This window comes from Prenolepis imparis, unplaced genomic scaffold (assembly GCF_030444845.1).
Source record: "Prenolepis imparis isolate NDT839.2.m4 unplaced genomic scaffold, iyPreImpa1.0 SCAF_3, whole genome shotgun sequence".
In the NCBI taxonomy this organism is placed as follows: domain Eukaryota; kingdom Metazoa; phylum Arthropoda; class Insecta; order Hymenoptera; family Formicidae; genus Prenolepis; species Prenolepis imparis.
This window is the reverse complement of record NW_028141161.1, coordinates 4,233,653-4,256,448: the sequence shown is the minus strand read 5'-3', so window position 1 is coordinate 4,256,448 and position 22,796 is coordinate 4,233,653. Positions and strand designations below refer to the sequence as shown.

The 22,796-nt window shown below is 29.4% G+C and overlaps 2 protein-coding genes across 5 annotated transcripts; one reads left to right on the top strand and one right to left on the bottom strand.

The window, feature by feature from the left end:
• Positions 1–536: 536 nt before the first annotated feature.
• Eps-15 (Epidermal growth factor receptor pathway substrate 15) lies at positions 537–22,101 on the top strand. 4 transcript variants are annotated; one of them, XM_083033031.1, is made up of 14 exons: positions 537–838; positions 1,421–1,465; positions 1,559–1,792; positions 1,869–2,141; positions 2,552–2,773; positions 2,854–3,014; positions 3,106–3,265; positions 9,751–9,996; positions 11,645–11,707; positions 12,178–12,521; positions 12,618–12,804; positions 12,936–13,061; positions 15,514–15,825; positions 19,307–19,665. In XM_083033031.1, the coding sequence occupies exons 1-14, from the start codon at positions 812–814 to the stop codon at positions 19,325–19,327; spliced, it is 2,421 nt and encodes an 806-aa protein (XP_082889157.1). In that variant the 5' UTR covers positions 537–811; the 3' UTR covers positions 19,328–19,665. The 4 variants fall into 4 exon arrangements, with proteins under 4 accessions (XP_082889157.1, XP_082889158.1, XP_082889155.1 ...); XM_083033032.1 differs by lacking the exon at positions 19,307–19,665 and adding an exon at positions 19,674–19,828 and having other exon boundaries at positions 538–838; XM_083033029.1 differs by lacking the exon at positions 19,307–19,665 and adding an exon at positions 19,713–22,101 and having other exon boundaries at positions 539–838.
• LOC145933712 (Ig-like V-type domain-containing protein FAM187A) lies at positions 3,279–8,065 on the bottom strand. The gene is made up of 8 exons (XM_083033690.1): positions 7,912–8,065; positions 7,645–7,825; positions 6,955–7,123; positions 6,612–6,888; positions 4,994–5,196; positions 4,237–4,418; positions 3,973–4,128; positions 3,279–3,565 (listed from the first exon to the last, which is right to left on the bottom strand). Exons 1-8 carry the CDS (start codon positions 8,063–8,065, stop codon positions 3,394–3,396), a joined length of 1,494 nt encoding a protein of 497 aa, XP_082889816.1. The 3' UTR covers positions 3,279–3,393.
• Positions 22,102–22,796: the final 695 nt, after the last annotated feature.

The following is a 22,796-nucleotide window of genomic DNA, read 5'->3' as shown; positions in this document are numbered from 1 at the left end:
GGCTTAGGGCTTAAATCACCTATTGTGGACCCACTGTAATAATAAACCAACAAACGCTAAAATTAGATCAACAATCATCAGCAGACGATTACGCATCGATTAGACCGGTTTTTTTTATTAAAAATGAGATTTTTCCGGCTAACTTAACGCTAAATTTTCTTTTTTAATTAAAAAAAAAATTAAAAACCAACAAACGTAATTAGGCCAACAATCACCAACAAACGACCAACAAACGATTAGAAAAAAAAAAATTAAAAAAGTCGAAGTTGACCGGCTAAGGGTGCCGTCACATGGGGCGTAACTTGCGTAAGCGTAACCAGCGGATCGCCAATCACCGAGTTATTCCGATAGAGCTCGATGAAGGGCTCTATCGGAATAACTCGGTGATTGGCGATCCGCTGGTTACGCTTACGCAAGTTACGCCCCATGTGACGGCACCCTAAGTTCCCGGAGCTCGTTCTATCGGGATCGAGACTGGAAATTTTTTTTTTTAGTTGGTAATTCTAAAATCTGAAGTTTCGCATTTTCGCCGCTAGGGGGCTTTGATATCCAGTTTGGAGTTTGGAGTCTTCGTTTTCGCTCCTGCCGACCTATTGTATAAAATATTTTCGTAATAATTTTCCTCACCGGTCGCACGCAATCGTTAGTCATAAATCCATGAGAAAAGAAGCGTGATAATAATAATATTAATAATAATTTCGAAAAAAAATACCAATGATATAAAATATCCATGATATGCCTAATGAAGTAGTTGAAAATCATATGCTATTGATTGGGTGTCTGATTGGTTAAGCCAGTGTTTGATGCAAGCATGGCCGCCCTACCGTCACCTACGCAGGTACATTGCAATTTTGATGGGTTTTATAAGGATTTATCGTTATTTGATAATAATACTTGCGTGCACATCGAAAGAATTTCTTTCATGAAATTTTATCGTAATCTGCGTCAAATTATTGCACCCTCTTGTCGTCAAATTTTCGTTCCTTTATCAGGATGTCAGTCTTGATTCGAGATATCCGATTTGATGGCGGAGTTGTATATCATTACATATATCTACGATAAATATTTTACTTACCTTAAAAAGATATTCTATTATAATATTAATGCGTAAAAAACGCGATTTTTTAAATTCTTTTGTTTTTGATCGATCTCATTTGACAAAAAGTAAACAATAATTTTATAATATAATAAATTAATCGAAACAATAATTTATAATAAATATAATTAATTGGTAAATTTAATATTTAAATTCAGTATATTTATTTGATAAATTAGTAATGAATTTTTTGCCATTCACCGATATTATTTTCTTATTGAATTATTTGTACATGTTATTTATTATTTATGTTTAGTATTATAGCTTTATTTTTTATAATACAAACTGAAATTATCAAGGAATATGAATATTATTCTTTTATAGGTGGCTGGAAGCCATAGTGCGATCTACGAAGCTTATTATAATCAGGTATATAATCTGTAAAAAGAGCAAATATTTTTATAAGATATATAAGCATAAGTTATATTATATATGAATAAAAATACCACTTATTGTTTGTAGGTTGATCCAAATGGATATGGACAAATCGAGGCAATGGATGCTGCAAGATTTCTTAAGAAATCCCAGCTGAGTGATGTTATCCTAAGTAAAATCTGGGATATGGCTGATCCACAATCGCGTGGTTTCTTAGATAAGTCTGGCCTCTTTGTAGCTTTGAAATTATGCGCATTAGCTCAGACAGGAAAAGACTTGAATATGTCTAATTTAAGTCTCGAATTGCCACCACCAAAAATGGTATTATAATTTACCTACATCACATGTCTGTTTAACTGGTTAACAAAATATTGTAGCTCTATATTTTCTTTATCAGGGAGATATTCCAGTTATTCCACAGAAGACTATTACTAATGCTCTGCCAGTGATAAAATCTATCAACAATGGAGATTGGTCAATTAATCCTACAGAACGGGCGAAATATGATCAACTTTTTGATAGCTTACAGCCATCTAACGGATATATCTCTGGAAATAAAGTAAAAGGTGTTCTTATGGATAGCAAACTTCCTTTAGATACCCTTGGAAAAATTTGGGATTTGGCAGATATGGACAAGGATGGTATGCTGGATAGACATGAATTTGTAGTTGTAAGTATGTTGCTAATAATGTTTTAATAAGTACATAAAAAGTTATTAGAGTTAACTAATTTTTTTTTACATACGAATGAAATAATTTTTGCCTATTTTATACAATATTAGTTTAAAGAATATAATTTATTTGAGTAATTATTGATAATATTGAATTTTTTTGCATTGGAACATTTTGTATAAAAATGTACTTTTGCATTAAAATATAACTTACTTATATTCTACATTATTTATGTTGTTCATTTTCTATAGCAAATATTGCTGATAATGTTTTATTGCTTAGTTGCTATATCAAATAAGAAATAAATATTGCTTATAATGTGTTAAATGTTATATTGCTTATATTCTACAGCAATATATATATAATTAAATTATCTTTTTTTTATACAATTCTGATTGTTATTGTACAGGCCATGCATCTTGTATATAAAGCATTGGAAAAATATGCAATACCAAGTGTACTTCCACCAGAATTAATGCCACCTGGTAAAAGAAAAGATATTCCTAAGACTAAATCTCCTGTACCAATGGGCATCATAGCTGCAGCATCACCATCGTCGCAACCACCACCAATCCCACCTTTACCAAATACGACGGCTGTAAAGAACTTGACTGGATTAGACACCATAAAAGTATTTTCTCGGATTTTAATTCCAAACCAATAACACTTGTTACATTTCCACATTATCGTTCGTCCTTCATATATTTACAGACAGGCGTGCAGCAATGGGTTGTTTCGATCGAAGATCAAATAGTAGCAGAGAAATTGTTTTTACAAGCCGACCTGGATAGGGACGGATTTGTTTCTGGCTTGGAAATCAAAGATGTCTTCCTACAAAGTGGACTTCCGCATTCTGTATTAGCGAATATATGGTGAGAGAAAAAAGTGCAAGATTCTATAATAATTTATCAAAAATTAATAATGCGGATCGTAATAGAGATATGTTTAATATTGAATTTATAGGAGTTTATGTGATATTTCTCAAAGCGGAAAACTGAATAAGGAACAATTTGCCTTAGCTATGTGGTTTATTAAACAAAAACTCAACGGCATAGACTCTCCGGCGAGTTTAACTCCTGAAATGATACCACCTTCTATGCGAAAGATTGGAGAAACTATTGTGGTAACGTATTTAAATATATTTTATTAACAATATCTAATATTTATAGCAAATTATTATTTCTGTGTATGTGTGTGTGTGTGTACATTTTACAAATTATTGAGTAGTTTAATTTGCATCATTATACAATTTTAATGCATTGTATATCGCGTCCGTCCTTTGAATGCTCTCCAGAACATTATCAAAACTATGATAATTATGAGGATGGCGCCAATTAAAATAATATGGTGATTCACTTTGATTTCTATTTCTCCAGTCACATTCAATTTGATTATTCCAATAATTTTATTATTTTGCCAGCAACTAATAATAAAAATAAATTTTTTTAATGCTATTATTTACAGATTTGATTAATAAATTTGATTCAAATGAATTGATACAAAGTGATGAAGAAGGGGGGCTTTAATGTCAAAATTACAATTTAACAAATTAAATAAAACTACAAATTACAATTTTAAATTCCCTAGCAAATAAAGACCAACTGCGAATAATGCATAAATTTAATAGAAAATTAATTAATATAAATTTTTTTCTTGGCAAAATACAAAGTGATTAAAATAACTTCAATTCAATGATTTATTTTTAATAAACAAATTATTTAGCTAAGTGTTAGATGTTAGTTATTAAATTAAGGAAAATTAATTTTCTCGAAATTTATGCATTATTATTTACAGTTGGCTTTTATTAGGAGAATTTTAAATTTGACTTACCTATATATATTAGCATCCTCAAACTTTAAGGATTTAAACAGTATATGTAACTGAGAATTAATATGAATTCTTCCATTTGATTGAAGTTTGATGCGAGACGGAATTATTGATTTGTCACCAATTCGCCAAATAATTGGGATATCCGTGTTCAGATTTCTAAAGTATATTAACAAAATTGCATCGTTCTTGATTTTTATCCATGATTGAATAGTTTTTCACAAAGTGTGAGTTTTATATTATATTGACATGTAAGTTTTATATTACCCTGGACAGACGAGTTTGATCTTTTTTTTATATTTTTCATAAATTACGTTATGTGTGATTGATGGTAATAATTGAGGCATTCCTTGAATTATAGAATATATACCAGCACTATTGTTTGCACTTTCGAGAATGTTACCCCTCTCATCGCGCACTTCAAATATCACATTTTTTTGGCATTTTTTCTGCATAAGAATAAATGTAAATTTTTTTTTATAATTTATTGAATTTTCGTTAAAGTTTCTAGTTTCTTATTGCAATCATGTTAATTAATAACATCAATCAAGAAAACTTTTTGCTTGCATGTCGCGTAATTCTTTCCCTTTATACTAAAAAAGATTTTTTATGTATTTTTTATTTGTATAATTTTATTTGCATAATTTGATTTGATAAAATATTCTAAAAAGTGAACATTTTTCCTTCTTCTTGATTTATGAATTAATAAAAAATTTTTAATTTTGATTAACAAAATAAATTTTGTCTAATAAAAGATTTTACTGTAAATATGTAACACATGTAAATTGTATTTATTTATGCAAATTAAAAAAGAGAGTTTTTTTGATGACATTTTATTAATTTAAAACTATTAAACGCGAATGATAGCATGTAAAGAAATTAATTTTTTTTTTTTTTGGACATGCAAAGAAAAAAAATTTATATATATACATATTTTTTTTACATTTCAATACAATTTTACGGGAAAGGGTCAGGAGCTTTAATATAATTTAATGTAAATAGTTTAATAATTTAATGTAAATACCTTGCAATACTGTCTCATAATTTCAGTGTTTCTATTCTTAATAATTGGTATTAATTGTACTTGTTTTGGCACAAGATTCGATTTGCATGGTAATTTATTTTTAAATAATGATAATGCCGTCTTTAATTGAACTTCTAGGTTTGAATTTGCTAATGTTGTTTGAATTGTATCCTCATGCGTGTGATTCCGTTCATATTTTTCAGCTTAAAGTAAAATTAGTGGGGAAGAGAGTGAGAAAATAATTTCACTTTTTATTTATCTTCGCATTTTGTACAGGATATCTCATTTTAAAAGATCCACACAAATATCTCTTGAACAATGCATTTTAGAGAAAAATCTTTTAAACAAAAGTTGTAGGATTTCGAAGGGAAAAGAAGATGGCGCTACTGACTTTTTCCTAAAGGGCGATTTTCTAGGTCATTTATGTTTTCTTAAATGGAACTACTTTAATTTTTTTATATAAATCGATTCTTTGCAATTTTCGGCAATAAAGGTAACATGACCAAAAATGAATAGTTTACGAGATATTTTATACTTTTAACATAATTTTACAATAAACTATAAAATCTTGTAAAATATTCATTTTTCGATTATTTTATCTCAATACTTTTAAGTTTTATGCATAAAATAATGAAAGGAATCAGTTGGCGTAAAAAAACACACATAGTTTGTAAGAAAAAATATGTAGCTGCTAATTGCAATTACATACTTTTTCTTAAAAACTATGTGTTTTCTTTACACCAATTGATTTCTCTCGTTATTTTGTGCACAAAAGTATTGAAGTAAAATCTACAGAAAATGAACATTTTATGAAATATTTCATAGTTTATATCAAATTATGTTAAGGCTCCTGACTCTTCGCCGACCATGTTGGAATTGTGACGTCAGAGACGATAAAACACACGCTAAAAATTCTTAGATGCCATTTCGAAATAAAAAGATATTTCGATGAAATGAAACAACATTTCAGATGGCTTTAGCACACTTTTAAAATATCTCGAAAATTATCCTTTTCCCTTTATAATCAATCAACAGCTATAAAATGATTGTCCGTCTGGTCTTTGCACAGGCGCAGTCATTCCGCGTGACAAAGTCTGATATCACGATCATTTTACGGTTGTTGATTGACTGTCAAGGGAAAAGAAAGTTTTCGAATAAGTGCTAAATGTGCTAAAGCCATCTGAAGTAGCGTTTCATCGAAATATCTTTTCATTTAAAAATGCATCTAAGAATTTTCAGCGTGTGCTTTCTTGCCTCTGACGTCACAATCTAACATGGCCGCGGCGAGGAGCTAGGAGTTCTTAAACTAAAATATAAAATATCTTTTAAACTATTCACTTTTTGGCCATCTTAACCCTTATAATTTTTTATAGTGAATATTGCGAGAAATTGATTTATATAAAAAAAATTAAAATAATACTATTTAAAAAAACAAATGACCTTCAAATGACCTTGAAAATCGCCCTTTAGGAAAAAGTCAGCAGCGCGAACTTCTTTCCCCCTCGAAATTTTACAATTTTTGTTTAAAACATTTTTCTCTAAAGTACATTATTCAAGAGATATTTATATGGATCTTTTAAAATGGAACACCCTATATATTTATCGATTATCAATATACTTTCGTTGACAAAATATCCGTTTGGTGATGTTTCTGAGAGCGAAATAGTGCAGTAACCATATCGAAACTTGATTCCAACTGCATCGCACATAGAGCAGGGACTCCAACTTGTCCAAATAGTGTAAATCTTCAACTTATAATCTAGCATTTCAATTGTTGATGCTGCTTGTTGTGTTATATTTGAATATAGATCCTCTGTCCTGCTGTCGATATGTAAATGATGAACTGACCCCACAGTATCTCCCATTTCGCACCAATACACTCCTGCTTGCTCTAACTTTAAAAAAAGGATCTGTTTTTGCATCCTGTTTGCATATCACATTTATGTGTCTTGAAATTGTACCTTGACATTATATATGATGATGTATTGGTTATCTGGCGAATTGAAAATGTTATCGGTATCTTGAACTGTATTTTTAACAATAGCATTTATAGCACTGCTGTTGAAAAACCACTTTATCAAATTAGCCATGCGCATTTCCGCAGGTGAGATGCAAATTTGACACTTTAAACTGTAAATTATCAAAATTGCGAAGTTTTATCTCATATACGGGATGTCCAATTTTAATCGACCACCCCCAAAAACTTTTTTATTTTTGATTGTACAACAAAATGTTTTAAACAAAAGTTGTTTGATTTGAAGGGGGACAGAAGATGGCGCTACTGATTTTTTTTCTCAAAAGCACTTTTCATCTCGTAAACTATTCATTTTTGGCCATCTTACTCTTATAATTTTTTATGCCAAAAATTACGAGGAATCGATTTATACAAAAAAATTATTAGTACCATTTAAAAAAACATAAATGACCTTCAAATGACCTTGAAAAGCGTCCTTCAGAAAAAAGTCAGTAGTTAGTAGCATTTTTTGTCCCCCTTCTAAATCAAACAACTTTTATTTGATACATTTTGTTGTACAATCAAAAATAAAAGTTTTTGGAGGTGGTCGATTAAAATTGGACACCCTGTATAATTATCTATTATAAATCTTCATTCAATAATAATCATCTGTTATAAATCTTCTTTTTAAGAATACGTTATAGATGTTCCTTCTAATGCTACGAATGCATTCGGATAGATGATTCTCTCGTCCCCTATATCTGCGTATGTTTCTTTCAAACACTTGTAATAATTTAGCCACTGTTTATGTAATCGTTTTAAAGTTTCGTTAGTTCTTGGATATTCATATTCATCGATATTTAGAAATATGTCACTACCTATGATTTATGGAAAATTGTATATATGTATATATCTATATATTTTTAAATTATTTATATATATAAAATTATGATAAAGTACTTACCTTGTTTGCCATGAAATATATCATTAATCTTCTTTCGCAATTCTTTATCTATATTTAATAAGTTTGGTCGTTGCAAAATTAAAGATACGTTACTTAGATAGCAAATTAACACAAACAACACATATATCTTCATAGTACTATTTTGCAAGGTCATAGTGAAGTTATTCGCGATAGATGAAATAAAATGTCGATCCTGTTGCTTTACGAACTTTCTTTTATATTTATGTGGCTAATATAACAGTGCTACATGGATTTCACACATACTGATAAATATATTATTCCTATATTATTCCTGAAATCAAGTGTAAATTAATCTTTTAATAAACGTTTGTTAATTAATATAGTTGACTATTTCTAAAACTATGACTGTAACGAGAAAATATTTCGTACAAAAGTTAAAAGATTTTGAGAGGAGAAAAATTGACTCTATTTTTAATTTACTGTATCACTTAAAATGAAACACTCTGTATATATAAATTATTCTTTATATAACTTTAATTTTATCCTAATAACTTTTTATGCTGAATAATGCAAGGACTCGATTTATATATAACAAAAAAAATGGGTATTTTCAATTTTTAAAAAACTTGGTTGACCTTAAAAAATAAGTTAAAATTCAAAATCATTAACTTTTTTCTCCTCTCGAGATCTTTTAACTTTTTATATAAAATATTTTCTCATTACAAAAGGCATAGTTTTATAGATATTCGACTATACTAATTAAAATTCGACATTATGTATACAGGGTATCCCAAAAGTCTGGAAACGGTCGAATATCTCGTAAACAATGCAATTTAGAAAATGTTTCAAATAATATATAGGGTTTAAAAATATCTATTTACAGATGGTGGTTCTATTTAAAAAATTCAAGATCTTGTTTCTAACCTTAGCAACGCCACCCAAGGTCAAAGTGATAAGATCTGTAAATAGATATTTTTAAACCCTACAATTTTTATTACACTAGCTTTTTAATTATTCCTAGATTATCTTTAAACTTATTTTATTTCCTCCCCAAACCTATTTTTCTAGATTTTCTTTGGTTTTTTATTCTCTTTCCTTACAATATTTTCTTCATCCAGCTGTTTCTTCTTTATTTTTTTTCAATTATATTATAATTGATCTATGTAAAATTATTATTGTAATTATTAATCAACAACTCGTGGATTATTATAATTAACGAATCATACTTTAACATCAAAATCATAATTTGAATTAAGGCTCCTGGCTCCTCGCCATGTTGGAATTGTGACGTCAGAGAAGAGAAAACACGCTAAAAATTCTTAGATGCCATTTCGAAATAAAAAGATATTTCGATGAAACAGCACTTCAGATGGCCTTAGCACACTCTTAAAATACCTCGAAGACTATCCTTTTCCCTTTATAATCAATCAACAGCTGTAAAATGACAAATATGAGGCCCATCTGGTCCGTCTGGTCATGCGCAGTCATTCCGCATGTGCAAAGTTTGATATCACGATCATTTTACGGTTGTTGATTGACTGTCAATAGGAAAGAATAGTTTTCGAGGTATTTTAAAGATGTGCTAAAGCCATCTGAAAGTGTTTCATCGAAATATCTTTTTATTTAAAAGTGATGACATCTAAGAATTTTCAACGTGTGCTTTCTCGCCTTTGACGTCACAATCTAACATGGCCGCGGTGAGGACTCAGGAGTCTTAAAAGTTAATTGAAATATTTGTAATTTGTATCTGTATATATTGTTATCTTTTCTATGATATATATAGATCATAATCTTACAATATACACTACATTGTATTATAGAAGATGATATAACAATGATCAGATATTAATATTTGGAACATGTTTTTATATTTTGCAGGAAAACAATAACATATCAGGTTATTCAAATCCAGAGCTAGATATGATAAGTAAGGATATAGCAGAGCTCGTACGCGAAAGACAAAGTATGGAACAGGATATAGCGCAAAAAGAGGCGGATATTAAGATAAAGAACGGAGAAATTAAGAGCCTTCAGAGTGAATTGGACACACTTGCAGCGACCTTGAAACAGCTTGGAAATCAAAAGGGTGAGGCGCAGAAGAGATTAAATGACTTGAAAGCACAGGTAAACAAGAGTTTGGTAAAGTATCGAATATTATTAGCTTGCTTAATGAATGTGTGCTGCTTTTTACTGTGCACAACTGTACTTGTATAGTGCATATGCAGTTGTTTTTTATACATAAGATGTTCCATTTTAATTAATGTAATCGAATATCTCCGAAACTTTTGGTGTTTGTGAGAAAATATTTCATATAAAAGAAGTTTAAAGAATTTTGAGGGAATAAAAAGTTGAGAATTTTGAATTTTTAAAAATTTAAGTTTTTAAAGGCTCGAAATAATAATATATTGGAATTAAGCGGGCTAATTAAGAGCCGATCGCGGATGTTTATGCGTGAGATAGCGAAATTTTTAATTTTTTCGCTATGACAAATAATTGTGCACGAGGCACTACATTTGCTTGGTACTTTGCCAAGACTTTTTAATTAGGAATGAATCTCAAATTCGAGATTTTTATTCCTATGTTCCCCTCTGACCCCCCTAAAGAATTGTAGGCGAGAAAAATATAGATCCGAAAGTCGCTGAATCGGGAAGCGACTTTCGGATCTATATTTTTCTCGCCTACAATTCTTTAGGGGGGTCAGAGGGGAACATAGGAATAAAAATCTCGAATTTGAGATTCATTCCTAATTAAAAAGTCTTGGCAAAGTACCAAGCAAATGTAGTGCCTCGTGCACAATTATTTGTCATAGCGAAAAAATTAAAAATTTCGCTATCTCACGCATAAACATCCGCGATCGGCTCTTAATTAGCCCGCTTAATTCCAATATTTTAAAAATTTATTTTTTTTAAGATTTGAAAGTCAATTTAGTTTTTTTTTTTAATGGGACCACCCTAATTTTTTTTATATAAATTGATTTCTCGGAATATTCGGCATAAAAGACTATAAGATTGGCTAAAAAGAGAATAGTTTATAAAAGTTTATTTTATACTGTAATTTGACATGATTTTATATAAACTATAAAAACTCTTAAACTATTCAATCTTTGACTATCCTATCTTTATCGATTTATATAAGAAAATATAAAATGGTTTCATTTAAAAAAAGGTTAATTTTTAAATGACTTTGAAAAATAATCTTAGTTAAAATTCAAGATTATCAATTTTTTTTTCTTGAAATCTTTTAATTAAAATAGGACATCCTGTATATTGCTTTTTTAAAACACAATTCCGATTTTTCATGATAATAATCTTTAATATGATAAACTAATGTGATAAACTAATAATATAATAAACATATGAGAAAATTATACTTTGCATATGCCAATATATTTTGATATATATAAACAATAATAGATTACATTATATAAATGCTCAGTACTTACAGAAACTATTAAAATGGTTATATTTATTCTATTATTTATTATAATTTATTTATTATTATTTTTTATAATTATCAATTTTTATTTTTATTATTATTTCAATTTCCACATATTGTAAATGAAGTACTGTTATGTGTAAATATAAATTAATAATCAACATATCTTACATAATTATAATTAATTATCAAATTGAGTGATGAGCTTGAAAAGAAGAAAAGAAAAGAGAGAAGAAAAAATAATAGGGAAAAGCATATTGCATTAAATATTTATCTATTTTGTTTTATATCGTTTTTCGTTTTTTTATGATTTTGTTTTATTATGTTTGGCTTGTAGAAGGCAGAAATAGATAGAGATTTGAGTGAAATCGAAGAGAAGATACAGGAAGAACTGAAAAAGGTACATAAAAGATACAAAGAAAATAAAATTTACATCTTTTATATGTATAAAAAAATTATACTGTTATAATACAAAACATATATAGATAACGCTAATGCATTATTAGTGCTTTGCAGGTGTGCATGAATAGTTGTTGCACTCTCCCTTTTAATATACGAAATAAATAAAATGTAATTATAAAAATAACATAACATTGAAACATACATATTTTCATATTTTTACTATTTTGATTGTATAAATATATATAATCGTATATATAAATATATATAATCGTATATATAGATATATATAAATCGTATAAATACATATAAAATATTTTGATCGTATATAAATATATATAAATATAATACATACATACAAAAGCCTTTTAATTAAAAATATTATTCTTACAAGTTATGTACTTCGAATTCACACACACACACACACAAATTGAAAAAATTTTTCATATATTAAATCATCTTCTTAATAAGGTCGACAAACTCCGTCAACAAGCTGAAGAGCAGGAGTTAGTTTTAAAAGTTCAAGAAGAGGAACTGAATCTTAAGAGGCAAGAACTCGAGGGATTGCGACAAGAGGAGCAGCAATTGGAACAGCAGCAGAATAAAAACAGGGACCAACTGAACGAGCTCACGAAGAAATTACAGGACACTCAGTTAGAGATCTGTCAGGCGAAGGCGAAGATCACACATTTGCAGGAGCAGCAACGTCAAATGAGCGATGTCATTGCGCTTTACGATTCTGCGCTTGCTGCGGGAAATGCTGATCTTGTACCTGATACTAGTCTACGATTTGTACTCGAGATCGAAGATATAGAGTGCGTATTTCATTTAAATTTATCTACTTTTTTACAATATGTATATGTTTCTATTATAATTATAATGACATTTTATATACATGTAAAAAAAAATAGGTACGAAACAAAAAATACAGAGGAAACAAACGAAACGAAAGCTGATGCTTTCTCTGATGCAACCGGAACTGCTACTTTAGACGGATTCGAAGATCAAGATCCTTTTGCAACGAATAAAGCCAAAGAAGCGTTTAGCACATTAACACCTGATCCATTTGGAAGTGCATTCTCTGCACAGCCATCTAACGTAAGTTTTCCTCTCTAATTGACATTCTAATTGACAACAACATTTATTCCTGTTTAATGGATATTCATACAATAATATTTATTCCCATTTTTATCAAGTAAGTGATTACTAATAAAAAACAAAATCTATAGGGTAATTTTACAACGGATCCTTTTACCGCATTTGATAATACCGGTGCGGCAACAAAACAAGATCCATTTGATCCGTTTGGTAACGGAAAGCGAGCCGAAAACAAAACACCTACAATTGCGACAACAGTATGTAAAATTATTATGCTATTTCTATGAATATATGTACGAGGTGCATTTTTAAAGTAAGGTCCGTTTTGAATTAAAAAAAAGGATCTTAAGGCTCCTGCATTCTCGATTGCCAAGTCCGCAAAATTTGTACGACAACACCACACTTGGCAAAACTATGGACTATAAAGTGTGAAAATGACATAAATTATTCTTGCGACTTACAGCGTCATTTATCGTTTTAGTGCAGTGTTTCTATTTTTAAAATAATTGTTATAGTGTTAAAATATACCGAAGACTCATTTTGTTATAATTTAATATATAAAAGCAAATATTTATTTCATTTCGATACCTGTCAAACAGCGGGTTTTCGTCCTTGGTTAGGCTCAATTCAATTTGACATATATATGTTATTTATTGATCACCCAAACAAAAGGAGAGTTTTCGTTATATTTTACAAGTCGGTTTTATTACAAACGCTATTTTATTGAAAAACATTTTTATTTTAGCGTACGTCGCAAGAATTTTCATGATATATTTTCTCGCTTCTGACGTCATCAATTCAAGATGGCTGCAGTGAGTATGCAGGAGCCTTAACATATAAAAATAATTTATTATAGCCAAAAAACACTTCTACAAGCCCTACTTTATTTTTCCACATAGTCATCATTGACTTTCATTCATTTTTTATATTGTTTCAACAGCTTCCTAATTCCATTGTTGTAAAAGTCTGCCGCCAGTGTCTTGAACCAGTTAATAACGCCGTTCTTTAGTTTGCCGTTAAAAAATTAAATAGACAACTTTGTGAGATTTTTGGACCAAATGTTATGAGTGACAGTAAAGTTAGGCAATGGTGTCATTTGTTTAAAGAAGGACAAACAAATGTTCATGACGAAGAGCGTAGCGGTTGCCCAACAATGATGACAGAAGGTTTAATGGAAGAATTGAATACTAAATTATTGAAAATCAGCGGTTTACGATTTTAGAATTGTCTATTCAATTTCCTAAAGCGAACTAAAAAACGAAAAGAAAAGCGAACTAAAGAACGGCATTACTGGTTCAAGACACAGACGGCAGACTTTTACAACAATGAAATTAGGAAGCTGTTGAAACAATATAAAAAATGAATGGATGTCAATGGTGATTATGTGGAAAAATAAAGTAAGCTTGTAGAAGTTTTTTGACTATAATAAATTATTTTTATATGTTAAGATCTTTTTTTTTTATTTCAAAATGGACCTTACTTTAAAAATGCGCCTCGTATATACAGGGTGTTCCATTTTAAAAGATCCACACAAGTATCTCTTGAACAATGCATTTTAGAGAAAAATGTTTTAAACAAAAGTTATAGGATTTCGAGGGGGAAAGTAGATGGCGCTACTGACTTTTTCCTAAAGGGCGATTTTCAAGGTCATTTGAAGGTCACTTGTTTTTTAAAAAGGAACTACTTTAATTTTTTTTATACAAATCAATTCCTTGCAATTTTCTGCATAAAAAGTTAGGGTAGGATGGCAAAAAATGAAATTTACGAGATATTTTATACTTTAGTTTTTAACATAATTTTACATAAACTATAAAATATCTCACCGTAAAATATTCATTTTTCGATGATCTTACCTCAATACTTTTGCATAAAATAATCAAAGGAATCAAGTGGTAAAAAATACATATAGTTGTTTGTAAGAAAAAATATGTGGCTGCTAGTTGCAAACAGACATATTAAGATAGACTGCTTATGAGGCAGTAAAACCGAGAGTGGGGGCGTCCTCCTGAGGGAAAGAAATAACTTGGGTTTCTGTCTTCTTCCAATAAACGTGACTTATGACGTAATCTGCGCACCAGTATGCGCAGTATACCATTAGAAGAAGACAGAAAGCCAAGTTAATTCATGCTATCTTTTTCCCTCAGGAGGACGCTCCCCACCACCTTATAAGCAGTCTATTTTAATATGTCTATGGTTGCAAATTACATACCTTTTCTTAAAAACAATTGTGTTTTCTTTACACCAATTGATTTCTCGTTATTTTGTGCACAAAAGTATTGAGGTAAGATCGACAAAAAATGAATATTTTATGAGATTTCATAGTTTATGTAAAATTATGTTAAACTAAAGTATAAAATATCTCGTAAACTATTCATTTTTTGGTCTTCTTACCCTTATGACTTTTTATAAATATTGCGAGAAATCGATTTATATAAAAAATTAAGGTAGTTCCATTTAAAAAACATAAATGACCTTCCGATAACCTTGAATATTGCCCTTTAGGACTTTAGGAAAAAGTCGATAGTGTCAACTTCTTTTTCCCTCGAAATCCTACAACTTTTGTGTAAAATATTTTTTTCTAAAATGCATTGTGAAGAGATATTTGTGTGGATCTTTTAAAATAGGACATCCTATATATATGTATACATATATGTATTTCATATTTTATTGAGACAAAAAAATAAGACACCGATACAATTTTCTGTTAAGAACACGAAGGATCCATTCGGCGACGATCCTTTCGCGAATCTTCACGCGCCTCCGCGTCCCGAAAGCCCTAGTCCTGCTCTTCCACCGAAAAAAGCGAAGCAACCACCTCCACGACCAGCCCCACCACGACCTAGTCAAGGTCCTTCTGGTCCATTAAGGGCCGCGCCGGCCCCACCAACGCCTTCGCCTACACCGGATCCATTCGCAAACGCGAATTCGGATCCATTTAGTGTTCAGCAAACGACGATTGATAACAATAATAGTTTCACATCTTCAACCGGATTTGCCGATTTCTCCAATTTTGATTCTAAGGTATGTATCGAGCATTTGTTTTCTCATTTTTTTTAAAATTATTTCTGTTATAATTTCCTTTTCTTTCAAAATAGCACATGTTCTTTAATAATTCTTTAATTATTTCAACAGCACATTTTTTTTATAAAGCACACATCTTTGTTATTCCTCGTTCCTATATAGTCTTAAACGTAACTGAATTTTATTAGTTTTAGTATATTGTTTAATATTTATATAGATTTTACACACACACATACACGCACACAAACTGTTAATTAACTCATGCTTACTAGATACATAATGAGGTTCCTTAATGAAAATTAAATCGAAAAGTTCTTAACTATTTTTTTTTCTACGATGTTTAACAAACGAAGAATTATCAAATATAATCCTATCAAATATTATCTTATAAGTAGATCTTTTTTTAATAATTTCTATTTCGTTAAGCACACATTGTAGAAAAAAAATAATTCGAGACTTATTTTTCATCAAGGATATTTCATCGCTATGTGTTTAACGATCCATATTAATTAACGAGAGATGATTATTATGGGACACTCTGTAGATATGATTACAATATAAATGACAAATTTTATCTATTAATTTAAAAACGTACAAATATTTATGCATATACAGTGAAAAAGTACAATAATTTTAACAAAATCTTTATATAACTCCATTAATTAATTAATTTTCATGTTCATTTTTAAATAATGTGCATATGTCGCAATGTCTCTCTTTAATAATATTTAGAATAAATTTTTATAAATATGATTTCAGTGTTTTGTCTCTTGTATCTTTTGTACAAAATATTAATAATAAAATATAATTAATAAAAATTCAGAAATTGATACATAATAAATAGTTATATAGTTCTTGCTTGCTTTATATATTTTAATGTATAATATAAAATAACATAATATATATGTAATATAAAAATATAAATAATATTAATTTATATTCAAAACATCATTAAGATTAGTAATACTCAAAATTAAACGTTTATCATTATCATTGTGAGATTATCATTGTCAAGAATCGAAAAGATGCAGAAACAAGAGAAAAAAAGAAAAATTATATTACATAATTAATATAAACGAAATATCATGCATTATTTAAGGCTCCTGTATATTCACTGCAGCCATCTTGAATTGATGACGTCAGAAGCGAGAAAATATACCATGAAAATTCTTGCGACTTGCGCTAAAATAAAAATGTTTTTCAATAAAATAGGATTTGTAACCGATAGAACCGACTTGTAAAATATACCGAAAACTTGTTTGGGTAAGCAATAAATAACATTGTATATGTTGAATTAAATTGAGCCTAATCAAGGACGAAACCAGCTGTTTGACAGGTATCGAAATGAAATAAATATTTGCTTTTACATATTAAATTATAACAAAATGAGAGTCTTCGGTATATTTTAACACTATAACAATTACTTTAAAAATAGAAACACTGCACTAAAATGATAAATGTAAGTCGCAAGAATAATTTATGTCATTTACACGCTTAATAGTTTATAGTTTTGCCAAATGTGACGCTGTCGTACAAATTTTACGGACTTGGCAATCGAGTATGCAGGAGCATACTACCTTAAGGGTCATTCCACAATAGGTTGCAAATGTTCTCGTTGCCAGTTGACAATTGCGAATTGACCAATCAGAGCAAAGCAACTTGTCAGCTAATTGGTCAATCCGCAACTGTCAACTGGCAACGGGGGTATTTGCAACCTATTGTGGAATGACCCTAAGAGCATGAGCTATGATTCAAAGAATAAAATCGACAAATACTAACTAATATGAAGGAGATTGTATAAGAAAAATAAAAGAAGAATATTAAAAAACTATTGAAGAAACAAACATTTACAAAAAATAAATAAATACATTAGTTATTGGTTGATTAATCATTCAAATATTAAAGTTTACAAAGTCTAGAAATATAAATATAAAAATATAAATACCGATACAAAAATAAATTTAACATCGATTAGTAGTATCGCGCATATTTTTTTGTGAAATAAAGAGATATCATGGAAAAGTAGTGGCATATAAAAATTATTTTGAAAAAGAGCAATAGGAAGGATTAGCATTAGCCAAAAAAATATGTTAATATTTCATGAAATACATATTAGAAACATTTTATTTGTACAGAAAGTAAGTTTAAAATAAAAACAAAGTCTAAGGCTTTGATATTAAGTATTTAACTAATTGGAAATGGGCTATTAAGAGCCAGACGCAATTAGCGAAGATTCTTTTCTTCTAATGAGTATCTATTGACAAATTCTATAAATGTATGTTTCGGTTTCTGGATTGGACTATCATTAGCATGCAAATCAAGTTAAAGAGTTCATATGACTTTTAATGATCTTCAGAATTTAACTCGAGCGCCCATCTCTTGGCAAACAATGGAAAACCATTGAGAGTATCTTGTTAAAAGAATCCCTCTAATCTGGTCGTTCGGAATCGACGTAAAAGGGTGATTGTAGACGGTTATAGACGATGTGTAAAAAATAGTCCTGCTGAAAGATATCTATCTTTCTGGTCATCTATTTTTTATTTTTTTTTTATCTTTGTTACCAATCCTTTCATATTTTAACTAGTTTACTCGTGGCGCTTTTCGAAATTCCTTCTTTATTTCTTTATAATAGCTTCCATCATTGCCTTCAAAAAATCCTAGATAAATTCGTTTACTATCTTTAAGTCATGCAAAGCTCTGGTCAATAGTGTGATATTAAAACGATCCACAATCATCAGTTTCGTTTTCTGTTTATTGATTTGAGGCTGTTTATGAGATTTTTTATGGATTGTTTGAAATTATTTAATTTAAATTTTAATAAAATTTATGAAAATAAAAATTTATATATAAAATTTATAAAATTTTGCTTACGTGCTTACAAATGAGTGATATGATGTGATAATTACATAAGATATATGGAAATGTAATTTACACTAGATACAATAATTTATTTTTAATTATAAATAATATTTTTTTATTTATATATAATAAATTCTAAAAGTATATCATATAGAGGAGAAAAAGGAGGAATAAAGTGTAATAAAAGAGAAATAAAAATAATATCAAAAATAAAAATAATAGACAAATAAAAATAACCCTAAGAATGTATAATAAAGAAAAAAAATAAAAATAATACTATTTTTATATAATTAAATAATTATCGAATTAAATGTGTTTTAACTTCAATTTAAAGTATAATAAAATATGGCAATTATTGTTTTGTAATTATCAATAAAATTGAACTTTTTTTCGTGATAGACTTGAATAACGAATAAACTCAATTGAATTTCGAAAATAGCGATATTCGTTCAAACACAACTTAGTATCACAAAATATATACATATAGTCAAATATATACAATATATACACATAGTATTAACATTAAACATCTGGAGAAACGCAGTTTTTTATTGTTAATCATTGAGTTTCTTACAAACATTTATCAATGTACTAATTGTATTTAATTTTGTTTTATATTTAGGTAGAAGCCGCACAGTTTTGAGTTTACCTACCATTGAGCTGCCTTTTGAAGTACACACGCTGCTTTTATATTAATTTATTTATTATCTTTCTTTCTCTCTATATTATATATAATGTCCCAGGTTTATTTATGTTATTGTTGTTCGACAAAAATTAATTATTATTCTCTTAGCTTTAGATAGAAGATATTCGAGTCGCGTCAATGGGCAATGATTCGCAAGGTTTTCTTGCCAATCATTTTCCAATACGCGACTCGAACATCAAACAAAAAAATTACAGCACACTTTATAATGCAAAAATAAATCTAGCCAGCAGCCAAACGATGATCGACGGTATCCGCGTTATTCTCTTCTATTCTACCTTTTCAGTAAAAACAAAACTGACCAGTGACAAAAAACCTGCTTCAGCCAGAACCAGCGCCTAATCGGACCGCTTCATCGAGACCGACAGATAAAACGCACGTAGCGCTGGCGCAACTGAAGCTGTCAGATTTCACGGAGGATCCTTTCCGGGACTATCGTTACGAGGACCCCTTCAATATAGTGGACCCGTTCGCCGACGAGACGACGGAAGACTTGAACGCGAATAAGGGCGAAGTGGCTCATCAGGACAACAGGACGGATCATCTTTTCGGTTTCGGAACAACGCCCGCTTTTTCGGATAAAAACGCTTCCTCGATTGTCAAAGCCTTCGACGGCGATTTCACGAGCACTTTTTCGCCGGTTAAATCCAAAGTCGAGAAGAGCAACGTCAACAAATTCGATGTCGATTTCGGGAAAGCATTCTCCACTGATAACAGAAATGTCAGGGGCAACGAAACTGACTTTCCTCAGATGTTCGCCAAAGTCAAGACGAGAACGATTGATCTCGATGAAGCGTTTTCCGCTAAAAATGCGAAAAATGCTATTATCACGAAGCACGAATCTAATATTTATAACGACGAAAAGCTTGCAAATAATAATTTTGGCAGGATGTGGAACGGTAATAACGTGACCGACCTGACAGAAGAGGAGCAATTAGTCTGGGCGGAAAAGCAGAGTATAAAAGCGGAAGAGGAGAGGCTTAGACTTAAAGAGAAGGAGGACGCCGAATTAGCTCTGGCTATCGAACTGAGTCAGCAGGGAAAACCAGGAAACGTTTGAACTTTAACGTCGTTAATTAACTAACTATTTCTTTGTATTGGTATAACAACCTCGTGAAAACACACTCGTTAAATTGCATGATAAAGTTTTTTGCATCTCGTAATAAAGGCATTATATAAGCTTGCACTATTGTGTATTAGCATCACATATACATATATAGAAGCGAAATGTAGGATTGCAGGCTATCAGATTGACAATAAAAAAATGTCGGATATAAACATTTAAAAAATATATCCAAAAGAAGAGGAAAAAGTTATTATGGATGTTAACTAGAGTTTGTGTTTTCGGTTTTAAATATTATTATTAAATATTATTTATCATCATTGTTATTATTATTAAAATCTTCCAGTGTTTTTTTCATAAAAAAGTAATCATTTGCAAAATTGATAGATTTATTCTAGTTTGTTTTTTTTCCGATTTTACTTTTTTCTTTTTTATGTTCTCTTGTTTTTTTATGTTTTTTTTGTTTACAATACAATAATTTATAATTTATATATTACAAGCTTTATTTAACGTTTGTCACGAACACTTCAAGTGCACGTATGCGACACATACACACAAGTCACAACTATAGATATACGAACGATAATAGATAAAAGTAATATATAGAGAATTTATGTTGTACAAGTTTATTCAATTATAAGTGAACGATAATGTAATATCACTAAATGCATTATCAATATGTAAACATCTACATAATAATCGAAAATGGATATGAAATATCAATCGATATTCATTGCTGATTGCACAGTCATTTGCCATATGAAAATTTAAGCCACACTTTACCAGTTGTAATTTTGTGTAAAAAAAAGAGATGAAGTAAATATACATTATTGATGAATGAAATATCAATGTCAGCGACAATGCCGTTTATAATTCAACTTTTGGTTCTATAGAATATAGGTTCCAAAGAATATAGTGTTCAGAGAGAGATGTGTATTCCGTACTTGGTGAAAAGAAAGGCTTTATTTGATAGAAACTTGAAAACCAAACACGAAAGATCTATCTATCTTGACTAAATTGTAGTATCGTATAATTTCAACAACGACGTTATATTTTATATTTTATATGATGTACATATATATTATCATTACGATATATATTAAATCACGATAATTCTTATTATGTAAGTTTCTATTATTATGTCATAATTGTTTAGTTATAAGATAGTATATACACTGTGTGTGCAAGGATGTATTCTATTATAAGATATAAATAATATTGATGCAAAAGCAAAGTTATATCTCGATATATCAATATTACATGAATCTTTATTCAAATTTGCATATATTTGTTATGTAATTTTATTTTTATTTCATATTGATATAGGTGTTAACACATATGTATGTGTGTACATGAGTATGTGTATGTATATACTCATTACTTATAGATGTAACTGTAGATACTACTATATTATAGGTACGCATTAAGTTCCACCAAAATAAATGTATAATACTTTTAAAAAAATATTTTTAGTTTATATGCATACATAATTCGTTCGACATGAGTTAAGCAAGTTTTCGGTTCTCTCGAAAAAAATTACTAATTCATGGAGCAAATTGTCTGACTATCTGTCATGTTTTATTTGATTTTACAGCTTTATCACTCACGATGCGGCAACAGTGTCATTAATAAATATACATATACATATTAATCTAATAATATGTCATTTATATACACACATTGCAAAAATTGCAAAATAGTAAAGGATTTTTCTATTCAGTTTACTATGCTTTATCTACTCACGAACGTTGATATAATTTTTACCAGACACCCTGTATATGCATACATATAGGGTTAGGTACAGGGTGTCCCATTTTAAAAGATCCACACAAATATCACTTAAACAATGCATTTTAGATAAAAATGTTTTAAACAAAAGTTGTAGAATTTCGAGGGAGAAAGAAGTTAACGCTACTGATTTTTTCCTAAAAGGCGATTTTTAAGGTCATTTGAAGGTCACTTATGTTTTTTAAAATGGAACCACTAATTTTTTTTATACAAATCAATTCCTTGCAATTTTCTGCATAAAAAGTTATAAGGGTAGGATGGCCAAAAAATGAATAGTTTACGAGATATTTTTTTTTATTTTAGTTTAACATAATTTTATATAAACTATAAAATATCTCGTAAAATATTCACTTTTCGATTATCTTATTATCTCAATACTTTTATGCATAAAATAATGAAAGGAATCAATGAGTGTAAAAAAATACATATATTTTTGTCTGTAAGAAAAACTATGTAGCTACTAGTTGCAAAAATTACATACTTTTTTTTAAAAACAACTAATGTGTTTTCTTTACATCAATTGATTTCTCTTGTTATCTTGTGCATAAAAGTATTTGA